Source organism: Carassius carassius, chromosome 43 (genome assembly GCF_963082965.1).
Source record: "Carassius carassius chromosome 43, fCarCar2.1, whole genome shotgun sequence".
NCBI lineage: Eukaryota > Metazoa > Chordata > Actinopteri > Cypriniformes > Cyprinidae > Carassius > Carassius carassius.
Genome location: NC_081797.1, coordinates 23,291,729 through 23,305,890, shown reverse-complemented (window position 1 = coordinate 23,305,890; position 14,162 = coordinate 23,291,729). Strand labels below are relative to the sequence as shown.

The following is a 14,162-nucleotide window of genomic DNA, read 5'->3' as shown; positions in this document are numbered from 1 at the left end:
CTGAACGTTGATTTTATTTTGTTAATAACAGCGAATAATCTATAAATATAAATAATGGAAATTCCTTCCAATCCCTTGTAAATAATTTTAAGCAATTCATTTTAACACCATATAAGAAATTAGGCTTGCACAACAATATAATTTGAGACTAAAGACCAAAACTGTGAAGCGTGAGCATTGTTAGAAGAACTTAAATGTATTTACATCAGTAAGGCATGCAGTGCCTGTAAAAACTGTTATCTGGTTGGAAAGACATCGCAGGGGAAGTATCATACAAAAGAGATTCTGTACATGTATCAACAACTGAACCCCAGTAGCAAACTACAGGGTCTGAAAACAGTAGAATAACACAAACACACCTAACCAAAAAAGTGAGCAGTACCCAGTGCGACGTACAATCCATGACAGCTGAAGCAGTACCATTTAAACCCACTGAAGCATACAAATATAGTCCCCATTTAAACAAATGAGGCGGTTATTGTTTCATGTATTTTACTACTATACTACAAGCCTGGAAAGTGTGGATTTTAAGTGAAGAGCTGCCAAATTAAAGTAGTACAAAATTCAGAGAGGTCCAGAAGCTTTGCTTGTGAAGGAAGATCTGTCAGTCCATTCTGCCACTTCAATAGGATCGATTTGTGGGAAAACGACAAAAAACACTCTTTGTCCCAGATACGTAGCCCACTCTGTAACAAAGAGGACACACACGTATGTTTACTTCACAAACAAATGATATAATTTCATAGTTATAAAATGTTAAAAAATCCTGTCATCATTTACTCATCCATATTGCCCTTCCAAACCACACGACTCATGCAAAGTGTATTCCAAGTATTCTGAATATGATAGCTTTGTATGAGAAACAGACGTAAAATGAAGCTTCAATTCAGTTAAAACCTTTGCTTCCACAGTTGTGAAAAAATGAATGCACTTCATTGAATGTGTACATTAAGTGCTAGTGTATATTATACATTTGATATATTAACTCTACTTATAGATATTATATTATACACATATTTAGATATTATATTACTGAAGTTAAAAGCCATTTAGTAACTGTACCTAAAGATACACTTTCATGACACTTAAGTAAACATAAGGTTCATTTTGTAATAATGTCAAAATAAAAATAGATTTTAAATGATTGTTTTAATAACATTGTGTGATGCTATATTGACTAATATATGAAAGCACATGTAAAAATTATAATTTGAACTATAGTTTGTTGTTTAATATTACATTTAAAGGAAACTTATATTTCAAACGTGTTTAAAGGGATACTCCACCCCAAAATGAACATTTTGTCATTAATCACTTACCCCCATGTCTTCTTCGGATCACAATTTAAGATATTTTGGATGAAAAAATAAAATATTTTGTTATTTTTGTTTTCTTTGCGTACAAAAAGTATTGTAGTCGCTTCTTAACGTTGCAGTTGAACCACTGATGGCAGATGGACTCTTCTGACGATATCTCTCATACTTTCCTGGACCTTGACAGTGTTACTTACTTGGCAGTCTATAGGACAATCACAAGCCTCCCGGTTTTCATCCAAAATATCTTAAATATCGTTCCGAAGATGAACAAGGTTTTACAGGCTTGGAATGAGATGGGGGTAAGTGATTACTGACTAATTTTTCATTTTGGGGTGGAGTATCCCTTTAAATTGCAATTTCATCATTACAAATGTATTTAAATACATGAAGTACACATTTCAGTAGAAATGACATTAAATTTAGTTTAGTTTAGTTTACCATCAATGCTTGTCAATACATTCAGTAGCACACTTTAACCATATTATTATATAAAATATGATTAATATAAAAACTAATCCACTAAGAAAATTGCATATAGTCATAGATGACTTTATCATATGACTTCAGAGGTCTTGGAACAGTGCATGAGTCAAACGGACTACCTTATAATGTTTATTTGTCACTTGCTTGTACTTCTGCAGCAGAATGGAAAAGAGCAGCAGAATGGAAATGAACATTCTACATAATATTTCATTCTGTTTTCCACGTAAAATTTTTGGACCAGAATAAGGGTGAAAAAATAATTATTTTGATATGCATTTTTTTTCCTGTACCTATAGAGAATATAAATTGCTCATCCAGTCTCCTTACCGATGAAGTCATATATGCATTTTGGCTTGTCTTTCCAGTAAACTCCCAGGAAATAAACAGGCACTCCAGTGAGCATAATGACCAGCCCCACTCCACACACCAGCGGATCCGAGTGCAAACTGAAGCCCAGCAGTAGAGCCCAGAAGAGCAGGTAAAACACCGGCACCAGCAGACTCACCTGACAAGAGGAAAAACCCCAAACTCTCATATTCACCCAGCTGCTGGATCTATGCAATATAAACATTATCTGGAAGTGACTGTCCTGCTGTATGATGCACCATATTGTTTTATGTGATGTAGATAGGTGTGATGTTCATAGGTTCATGAACAGGCTGTTTGTGATATTTGTATATAACTGAATACCTTGATGGGCCTGTATAAGTTTGGCTTCTTCCATCTGTAGTAGAGCAGGCTAGCAATAGTGACTCCATAAGAGAGGTAGTTGATAAAAGAGACATAGTTTATAAGGTTGTGAGTTTCTCCAATGCATAAGATCACAATTGTGGCAGAGCACTAGAATACAAGAGAAAGAGGAAAAACAAATAAATAATGAAGTTAAACAGAACAAACTACACTCTGAGAAGTAACACAAATGGCTTGTAGTTACATACACAGACGAGCAGAGCTGGAATTGGTGTGCAGTGCTTGAAGTGGATCATAGCAAGAAGGCTGGGTAAATGTCCTTCTCGTGCCCCGGAGAAACACAACCTTTTGTAGTCAAACAAATGCACACAGAAACAGTAAACGAATAACAAAGAATCACTGCCATAATCAGTACTGCTATATTCTGCCTATACAAAAAGTATGCAAGTTGCGTAGGGCCCCTGAACCACTAAGGGGCCCCTAGCCCTCAAAGATGATTTAATGATTAGGGTGTATAGAATTTGTTTATTTTTTTATTTTCCAATAAAAATATCATGCCACATTGCGCTTCATTCCATTAAAGTGGTGCACTGTCGCTGTTTTAACTTAAATAGTTATGTCATAGTTATGTCATAGTTATGAACATAGTTAGGAAATTAATCAAATGCTTGTGAGTATACATCTGCATTTGGTCTTAAAGTGACAGCAGCCAATAAACTTAATGCAGCTACTCTCTGAGTAACTTCAGTAAATTTAATAAGAATTTAATTAATATGGTGAAGACTATGCAGTGCACAAAATGTTCAGAAACATTTTCAGTTTGTCTGCACTGACATTATTGGACGAGAACAAAACTTCAACTGAATCAAACTGCATAATGACGTTATTGTCTTCTATAGAGCTGCTTTATAGCTGAAACAGTTATACAACATCGCCACTTATTGTGACTCCTATTCTTAAGAAACCCTTATTTCAACCAACGGTATACAAAATTACAGACCTATATCTAACCTGTCTTTATAAAGCTGCAGAATTGTCTGCATACTCACTTGATCTCTGACATTTTTCAGTCTGGCTTCAACTTGCTTCACAGAACTGAGTCCACTCTTTTAAAAGCTGGTGACACTGGTAAAAATATAGCTTTAGTGCTTTTAGATCTGAGCTCAGCTTTTGGTTTAATTGACCAAAAGATTATCTTTTCTTGACTGGAATGTACTTAAATGATTCCAGTCTGTCCTATCCAATAGTAGTTTCTCAGTTAGTTTAGGTGCCCATTTGTCTTCGGAGAATTTCTTCACCTGCGGCGTACCCCATGGATCGATTCTGGCACCTCTATTATTCTCTTTATACATGTAACCTCTAGGATCCAGACACAGGAACAGTTTCTTCCCTCAGCAATCCATCTAATGAACACTTAATAATAACTGTGGAACACACTACACTATTTATATTTATATACACATACACTTATTTATCTAACACACATACTTAGTGTACACTTAAATTTTGCACATAATATACCTGTACATACATAACTTATTTTTGTAGTATCCCTGCCATACAATTGTCAATTTGTATATTGTCATTCCTTACCTATTTGTTTGTATTTTTTGTATTTTTCATTCTTTTATTATGCGTTTTTGTTCTGTTGCTGTCATTCTGTTGCACTGCGGAGCTTCGGTCAGGAAAACAAATTCCATGTATGTGTAAACATACCTGGCAATAAAGATCATTGAATTATGTGAAAATATTTGGTGTGTCTTACCACTGTTATGCAGATGACACCCAACTCTACATACCTAAACAACACAAGAGACTAGAAGCATTTCTTCATGAACTTAATCTGTGGCTCACTAACAAGTTCATGTTTTCCACATGACTCGACTAATTTTAATTCATTATATATCTGGGTTTCTCTCTTTTCTTCTGCTTAGCTGAACTGAACTTGTTTCATAACTGATGAACTTTACACAGTTATCGAACTGAATCTACTGACTGGAGCTGAATAATGACACTATTGTCTTATTAAGTCTGCTCTACTGCAGAACTTGGATTTGACTCAAATTTGTAGTATTTTGGACCACTTATTCTCTTATTTTATTCAAACTGTTTTGAAACTATCTGTATTGTAAAAAAATATATATATAATAGAGTAGGAAAACCTAAATCTTAATCTTGACTTTAGGAATAACAGAACTGACAGATCTAGAGACACTTTTAAAATGACTGAAGTTACTGTTTGTCCGTTTCCTTCTTTTAGTGTGAACATTCATAGTATTAGATTTGTGCACATTTTGTCACAATATATTATCACCTGTAAAAAGTGACCCATTTCCTCATGAGGTAAGCTAACAGTAAAATGAAATAGGAATACTCTTACCTGGAGGAAGTGAAGAGGTAACCATTGATGCCCCCAAAAGTGGAGAGTGCCACAGAGATCGGCATGAGGGTGGAAAACACCCCGAGAAGTTTTTCACCGAAAGTCTAAAGCAAATGAAACAGAATTACACATTCAGGCCATAATCGCTTGCCCATTAATAAGCACAGTTTATTGCCATTTGTGTAGTTTTTGCACTGTACTTACTAAAAAAAGTGTTCATAACAGGCACAAATGCACCCACAAAATCAGTGCTGATCACAATTTACACAATATAATTGTCAATCTTGCGCACAGTTTGTTAAGGATGCAGCACACTACTACAATCATACTTTACTAAGCCTGTACAATATCACTCCACTATTACAATCCAGATCCCTGAAGTTATAAATCCATCCTTGAGTAATAATCTGGCGCCTTTAATGAACTAAATGTTTTAAGACACGAAGAGTCAAAGGTTGTACATACAACAGCCACTGCGTTGGAGGACAGCAGTTCCTCAGGAGACATAGAGGAGAAATACGCAATGTTTGTGAGCGTGTACACAAATGTGACCAGTGGAATGGAGATGTAAATGGCTCGTGGCAGATTCCTGAGAAAAAACAAAAAAACATATTATGTAAATATATATATACACAGAGTATGTGTGGATAATGGTTCCTAGTTAACTATGGAGTAGGCAGCAGTTCCCTCAAGGAGTACACAATATAATCCAAAATAACTATTTATTTAACACCAAAGAAGAACAAGAAGACAGGAATCGAAATCGCATGCAACTCAACTACAATACTGGACAAGGAACGGAAGGAAACACAGGGCTTAAATAGACAGATAATGATCACCTGAAGAACAGGTGAGAACTAATTAGGAACCAAGGAAACTAACTAAGGCACACCAGGAACAGGACAGGACACCAAACCAGAGCAAAACAGAAGACACATGAGCCAATAAAACTGTTCCAGCAGACTTTGTCAGTACAGCCAAGTAGGACAAGTGATATCAGACTAACCTCCTCGGATCCACCACTTCCTCTGTGACGTAGTTGAGGAAGTTCCAGCCGCTGAAGGCAAAGGAGGCATGAAGGAAAGCCAGAGCAATCTGCCCAATGGAGGGAGCTTTATTAAACATGAACGCTGTCTGTGGAGTCAGGCTCTCATAGTTACCTGAGGACACAGATACAGCTTTGTTAACTGGACCATTAACAATATTTCTAGATTAACATCCTGGATTGACACAACTATCCATTAATAATTAAGAGTATCAGATATGACAATTTTTTTGAGGAATTTTTATTTGTTATTAGGAGTTATATAGTGACAACTGATATTCACATCCATTTAATGTCAGTCTGATGTTGCAACCCGATCTCATGGCAATTCATATGTATTTTAGGAGGTGGCTAATTTGTACGACTTCGTATGACCTTGCTTGTGCACATTTGTACGTTTTGTGAATAATCATACGTATTTTACGAGGTGATAAATTGAAAGGAATTCATCCAAATAATTAACCCCTCACAGAAAACATACAAAATACAAGTGAGGTCGTACGAATTAGCCACCTGGTTTAGATTACAAACAGGAATTTCATCTCACTTTTTGCCCATATAAATAGCAGTGCCATATGTTATGAATAGGCTGAAAGTGCATATTTTTTCTCAGTTTGTTTCTCGGAATAAAACTGAGTTTCATAATAGGGAACACAGTGTTTTTTCGTCCTTTTACCTCCAAAGATCTGCACTAAGCCGACAGTAATGATGAGCCCTAGAGCCAGCAGCTTCCCCACGGTGAAGGCGTCCTGGATCCGTGTGGCCAAACGCACACTATAGCAGTTCACCCATGTCAAAAACACTGCAAATATCCACATACACAAACATTAAAGATTTTTTGGTGTCTCGACTGAACCTCTTTAATAATGTGTGACTTTAAATACAATGTTTTTTTTTAAAACAGTTTCAAAGTGAAAACTATACGACTTGTTTTAGGATTAGTTTGTATGGGGTTCTTGACAGAAATGTGGGAATGCTAAAAAGGGGAGTGAACTTGTAATTCTATAGGCTCATCCATCAGTGTCACAGCTTACACACGCTTTCATAATAACCTTCCCTCCACCGAGAGAAGTTGAAGTCCAATTGAAACAAATAGATTTGAATGAGAACAAAACAACGGGAGCAAAGAGCAGGTCTGTGAGGAGATGGAAGGCCTTGCGTTTTCCTGGAGCTCTCTCGCTGCTGTTGTTTTGGTTTGTGTGAATGATTCCACATACCGGGCTTGAATAATGAGAGCTAATGCAGCAATCACATGCTATAGAGCCGTCGAGTGCTGCTGGCACAGCTCCAGAGCCATAACTGTAACCGGGACAATCTCAGGGAAAACACGGATGTACTGAAGTATGCAGCCTTGTACTGAAGTACTGAAATAAACGCCCAAGAGGGTCTGTTCAAAAACATTTAAAGAAATCCCACTCTTTAAATGATCATATAGGTTTTCCAAGACCATAAATAATACAAAAATATGATGCCACTTTTCTTGACCTGACTAATTTATCTGGATTTTAGGTGCTTTAGTTTATTTAAAACTATATATATATATATATATATATATATATATATATATATATATATATATATATATATATATGTATATTTAATCATATATTTTAAATATTTTAGGAAACTTGTGGAGCCCTTGAATGTTTCCTGGGTCCCGGCCAACTAGTTTCACAAGTTTCACTTAAGGTGCGAAATATACTGAAATACATTATTTTTAGACACATGGACTACTTTTATGATACATTTACGATAATTATGCACACTTGCTGCTTATTTTTGTTTTCTAAGTTTGACCACCCCAGTTCACATTTATTATATTGGAAAAGGTGAAGTATTTCAGAAAGAAAGTCATACAGGTTCAAAAGGACGTGAAATACTTTATCCTATATTATCGAAAGCATTCAGGAGTCAGGGTTTTGGGAAACCTGTTTGAAAACAGTCATTATATTTGCAGTTTCGCTTAATTCAGCAAAAAACACACTTCAAATTTTACTTTAATCCTGAGGTTAAATTCTGCTAAATCCTCAGGTTCACTAAAACCATTTTATAATATATACATTTAGCACTATGCTCTATACATTCTGTCTGAAACTATGTTTAAATAGCAGGCTGAATGAATGTGTGTATTGAATACATACATAGAGAAGTCAAGCACTCACGTATGCAGATGGTGGACAGCATGCGTGTGGCTATGTATGGAGGAACGCAGTGTGGGAAAACAGGCTGAAGCACGTAGTTCGAGAAAGTGAGAGCGATGACTGCCAGTGTGGTGGGATACATGATCAGTACTGCACTCCATAACAGCAGAAACCTAGAGAGCAACACAGCACTTTCAGAATCTGTGATGGATGTTTGATTTCCATTCACGTTTAGTAGATCATATATAGACCTGTCATACCCCACGAGACCACCAAAGATCTCTGTGACGTAGGAATAGTCTCCTCCAGATTTGGGGATGGTGACCCCTAGTTCAGCGTAGCAAAGGGAGCCCAGAGCAGCGACGCCTCCTCCTAACACCCACACCACCAGCGCCAGGCCAACCGAACCCGAATGCTCCAGAACACCCTTAGGAGAGATGAAGATCCCTGAGCCAATAATGTTACCTGAGGAAAGAAAGAAACACAAAATGGCCCAGTCATCCATTGAGCATGCCTGTGTTTTATTTTTATTTTTAGTTCAAAATATTTTATATATAAAGCTAACCAATAGATAATGATGATGATTACATTTGCACAATCAGAATGTCACTTTATAAACATATGCACAAAATCTCTTTGGAGGACTTCTTGGAAAATATACTTGTAAAAACTCTCAGATAAATAGTGAGCACAACAAAAACACACTGTTATTTATTTATTAAAAACTTTTATTTTTTTTTACTGATTGTCGCTTTTACAATTTACAATGTACTTCTTCTGATTCCTCAGAATTACATTTAACACACACACACACACACACACACACACACACACACATATATTTTAGTGATATCAAATGATTAATCGTGATTAATCACATCCAAAATAAAAGTTTTTATTTACAGTGTTCTGTCTATATTTATTATGTACATATAAATACACACACATGTGTCACGGCTTACGCTGCTGGAAGGAACACGGAGCCGAGGGATAAACGAAACAAGGATTTATTAAATCAAACATAGGCAAGGTAAGGAGCAAATAACAGGTGGCAAGTGGCAAGTGGCAAGTAACAGGTAACAAGTGGACAAGTAGACAAGTAACAAGTAGACGAGTAGACCCGACAAAACAGAACTGAAAGGACAAGGCTTTTATACAAGGGATAATAAGGGATAATAGGGAAAACACAGGTGGATGGAATGACTAAATTAACAGGGACATGGAACACATGCGGAAATGACTAGACACACCTGGGAACTAATCAAACCACATAGAGACAGAAACTGGGTCACAGGGGCAAAAACACACAAAATGAGTCCAGGTGTGTGACAGTACTCCCCCCTCCCGATAGGTGCGTCCTCGCACCGTAGAAACAACAAAGGGAGGCCAGCAGACAGGGACCACAGAGGAAGGAGCCAGGGAGGAGATGACGGAGGGAGGAGCCAGGGAGGAGACAGGAAGGATCTGAAGCAGGAGGTACCCAGCAGGACCCAGGCCACAGCCATAACGGCCCAAGGTGGAGCCGACGGTGGAAGGAGCCATGGAGGAGGGATGGTCACCGACTCCAGGGACTCGACCCACGGCAACGGGGCAAGTGGAGGAGGAGCCCGAGGCGGAGACGGAGAGCCGAAGAGCCAGGGTGACGGGGAGGAGCCGGAGGTCCTAGGCGGAACTGATGGCTCTGGTGACTGACGCGGGGATGTGGATCCGGAAGGCCGCGGTGAGGCCAGAGTGACCGAGGACTGAGGTGTAGCCGAGGGGATGAAGGAGCCTGACGGAGCCGGAGGGACGGAGGGATGAGGCGAAGCCGGAGGAGTGGAGTCCCGAGGCATAGGATGGACGACGCCAGACCAAGGCGGAGCCGGAGGGACGAGGGAGCCAGGCAGAGCCTGCGGACTGCCGGGCCACGGCGGAGAGGAAGGAGCTAGGAGCCATGGTGGAGCCGACGGGTCAACGGGCCGAGGCGGAGTCCAGGCCTCAGAGGCTGGAAGCGGAGGTGAGGGAGACGCCGACCAAGGCGTCGCTGGAGGATGGCGGTCCCGCTGAGCTCGCACCACAATGATGGTAGGCTGAGGGCGAGCAGAGGGGCAGCCAGACGACAGCGGAGGAGGAGGCAGGAGTGGGTGGGAGGGTGGGAATTTTGGAGGAGCAGGCATTGGAGTAAGCTCTGGGGCTGGAGCCCTTCCTGGGCTTAACGGAGGATCAGGAGCCCGTCCTGGGCTTAACGGAGGATCAGGAGCCCGTCCTGGGCTTAACGGGGGTTCAGGAGCCCGTCCTCGGCTTAAAGGAGGATCAGGAGCCCGTCCTGGGCTTAAAGGAGGATCAGGAGCCCGTCCTGGGCTTAAAGGAGGATCAGGAGCCCGTCCTGGGCTTAACGGGGGAACAGGAGCCCGTCCTGGGCTTAACGGGGAAACTGACATAGGTGAATTGGAAACCCCCTCATTTTGACCCATTTGGCGCTCCACATTTTGCTCCCTCGTGGTGGGCAGTTTCGCCGGCTCTCGCACCTGGTCTGACGGGTTGCTCTCTGGCTCTCAGTCATCGGTGGGCTCGGGCTTATGCCTCGTACCGTGGGGGGATTGTAGGCTGGGCTCTGGGTCCAGAGTGGACCTGGCGAGATCCTCCATTGGGCCGACCGTGAGAGGTGACCCATTTCTCACCAGATTCCACTCTATGAATGCGGCGAAATCCTCCCGAGGACCATCTTCGGGCGACAACGCTCTGCACCTGGAGTTCAGGCTGGCGTGATAAAAGGTGCAGAGCGCGTGGTCCGGGTAGCTGGTGGAGGTATTCGGGGCGATAGAGGGGATCCATGACACACTACGGAAAGAAAAAGACTGTGAAAAAACGGAAAACAAAACGGAGAGAAAACACGCAGTTTTTAACTTTTTGGGTCGGGTCTTCTGTCACGGCTTACGCTGCTGGAAGGAACACGGAGCCGAGGGATAAACAAAACAAGGATTTATTAAATCAAACATAGGCAAGGTAAGGAGCAAATAACAGGTGGCAAGTGGCAAGTGGCAAGTAACAGGTAACAAGTGGACAAGTAGACAAGTTGACAAGTAACAAGTAGACAAGTTGACAAGTAACAAGTAACAAGTAACAAGTAGACGAGTTGACAAGTAACAAGTAGACGAGTAGACCCGACAAAACAGAACTGAAAGGACAAGACTTTTATACAAGGGATAATAGGGAAAACACAGGTGGATGGAATGACTAAATTAACAGGGACATGGAACACATGCGGAAATGACTAGACACACCTGGGAACTAATCAAACCACATAGAGACAGAAACTGGGTCACAGGGGCAAAAACACACAAAATGAGTCCAGGTGTGTGACAACATGCAAGTATATATCTAAGAAACGATGTTTTTTATATAAATAAATATATATTTATATAATATCAATTATATGAATATAAACATGTATATAAACATTTTCTAAATATATACTGTATATGTGTGTGTGCATATATAATAAATATACACAGAACACACACATATATTCTGTAAACAATTTTTTTTATTTTGGATGCGATTAATCGTTTGACAGCATATATATATATATATATAAACCAATAGCAACAATAACAATGGGTTTATCTTTGCCTAATTAGTCTCAATTGAAGAAGGTTCCCTTTGTGACAACTTTTTATTTATTTATTTTTTTATATATATATTTATTAACTTTTTTAACAACATATATTACACACTCACCAGGAACAAAAATACAAAATGCAGTATAGACACATATTAATGTCTTCGCATCATTACAACTTAGCATATCTCAATTTGTACAGGACTCACATCCACAAGACTAATGAATTAAAACACACACACACAAAAAAATAAATAAATAAATAAACTATTAAGGCCTCCTAATACAAATACATCCTATAATCTCACATATCTTCAATTGTCTCCTTAAACATGTCACTATCCTCCTTCTCTATGAAGGATCTAAAGGGATTCCAAACATCTTCAAAAGTCTTACCCTTTCCTTTAATAATATATGTTATTTTCTCCATTGACATATTCAGTACCATCTACCTGAGCCACCTTTTTATGCTGGGTGGTTCTAGATTTTTCCATTGTAAGGCAATGAGGCGTTTAGCTTGTAAGATACACATAGAAATAAAGATACATTCCTTTGACTTAAGCTTAGGATACAAATGCATTAGAAAAATCTTTGGTCCAAAAGGAAGACTTACATTTATTATTTTACCAATCATAATATGCACTTCTTTCCAGAATTTCGATATTTCTTCGCATTCCCATATACAGTGGAAATAGGTGCCTTTACAAACATTACACTTGGGACATGTATCTGGTATATTTTCATTAAATTTGTTTGATAATACTGGAGTTATGTATACTCGCATAAGCCAATTATATTGTAACAACTTTAATCTTGTATTGACTGTTTGTACTTGAGCATCTTGACAAATCTCCCTCCATTCATCTGGTCTTATCTCCTCATTAAGATCCTTACTCCATGCTCCTAAATGAGAGCTAGAAGACTCCGGGGAGCCCTCTACCAACATATTATACAGAAGTGAAATTCGACCCTCCTTTGTGACAACTTACTCCATGTGCTGTGCCCTTTTCTTTTCTTTTCTTTTCTTTTCTTTTCTTTTCTTTTCTTTTCTTTTCTTTTCTTTTCTTGTTGTTGTTATTTTTTTAATATGGTCTAATTCCATATTGAATTTTGTGTTTGTGGCAACTTGCACACAAATAAAAATAATAATAATTCTGGCTTTTACTGGTAATTAGTTTAGATGACCATTTTTACTAGTTTAGTTATTTAATTAGCGACCTCAAAATAGTAAGTATCTACTATTAATTTTGGTCATAACTTAATTTTAAGGTTTACATTAAAATCTCAAATGACAAGTATGGTCTCAGGTACTCAAACAAAAGATAAACAACAAACAAACAAATTAATAATAAATAAATAAACAATCGAATAAATAAATAACTATTTACTGAAGTAAAGACTAGCTCTGCATGCATTTGCCTGCCAGTGATCCCTGAGCTGATGAAACAAAACTGATTTGAGTCTCTCCAACCCTTATATTTAGAGATCTACAGCACTACATTAGAAGTACTAACCCAACAACAAATAGAAATATACAACAGCAAGCAACATGGCCGGTCAAAATCAGCCGTGTGACCCTGCTGTAGTACCTGGGAGAGTTTCAGGCCCCTCACTAACCCACTTCCAGCAGCTCTTCTCTCAAGCACCCAAGTGTCGTACGAGGAGATTACGTAACAGCAGGCATAAATAATCTGCTGCCTGCACAGAGCCGGCTGCCATCAGACACACAGGGAACAATCTTTAGCTTTCATTCGGCTCCTTGAACAGGACAAACACATCTGAGAGTGCCCACACCGTGCATACCAGCTTAGACCTAATCAAACTTATACAACTACACATATCTGCAGACTTAAGTTGTTGTTGTTGTTGTTTTTTATAAAAAAAGAAATACAGGATAATAAAATTATTAAAGTTACTAAGTTATTAATTACCTAAATATACTAAATAGCCACACAAACACATATATACTCAACCAATAATTAATTATTAGCTCACCCAGGAGAAAAAAAATCAATAACAAGCTAATCTAAATAAAGTAGAAATATTTAACATGCATTAAAAAGTATAAAGTCTATAATGTATGTTATATAGTCTTGTTAAATTCACCACATATATATGTGGACTAACAAGATAGCGAATATCTGCGATGCATTTGTCTTTTGAAGTCTTGATGAGTTCACATGTTGGCAGAATGGCCCCTAGTCAAGAAGAAAACAAGTTGTAAACTTTCCTTACCAATGATGATCGTGCACGCGCTCAGAAGCCCGATCTCCTTCTTGAGTGTCACGCGCTCAGGGATGCCGGAGTCGTGTTTTAGATCGCGGTCTTTCATCATGCTCCTCCGAGCCTCCGTCCTTTTCCTCTCTACTCCATCCATTTCAGCTCGCGCACGAACAGAGAGCTGTGCTGCCTCTCTTAAGTCGCTTCTGGAGACTGAAGCATGATGAGAGAGCCGCGCAGGCGCCGCGTCTCGCGCTCCGGACAGAATGTTAACGAGAACGAGCAT

General features: G+C 39.0%; 1 protein-coding gene across 1 annotated transcript; it reads right to left on the bottom strand.

The window, feature by feature from the left end:
- Positions 1-420: 420 nt before the first annotated feature.
- Positions 421-14,162, bottom strand: LOC132124640 (asc-type amino acid transporter 1-like). Its single transcript, XM_059535756.1, has 11 exons — positions 13,892-14,162; positions 8,316-8,520; positions 8,077-8,228; positions 6,591-6,716; positions 5,876-6,029; positions 5,335-5,458; positions 4,870-4,973; positions 2,738-2,834; positions 2,490-2,639; positions 2,127-2,304; positions 421-686 (listed from the first exon to the last, which is right to left on the bottom strand). The coding sequence occupies exons 1-11, from the start codon at positions 14,160-14,162 to the stop codon at positions 565-567; spliced, it is 1,683 nt and encodes a 560-aa protein (XP_059391739.1). The 3' UTR covers positions 421-564.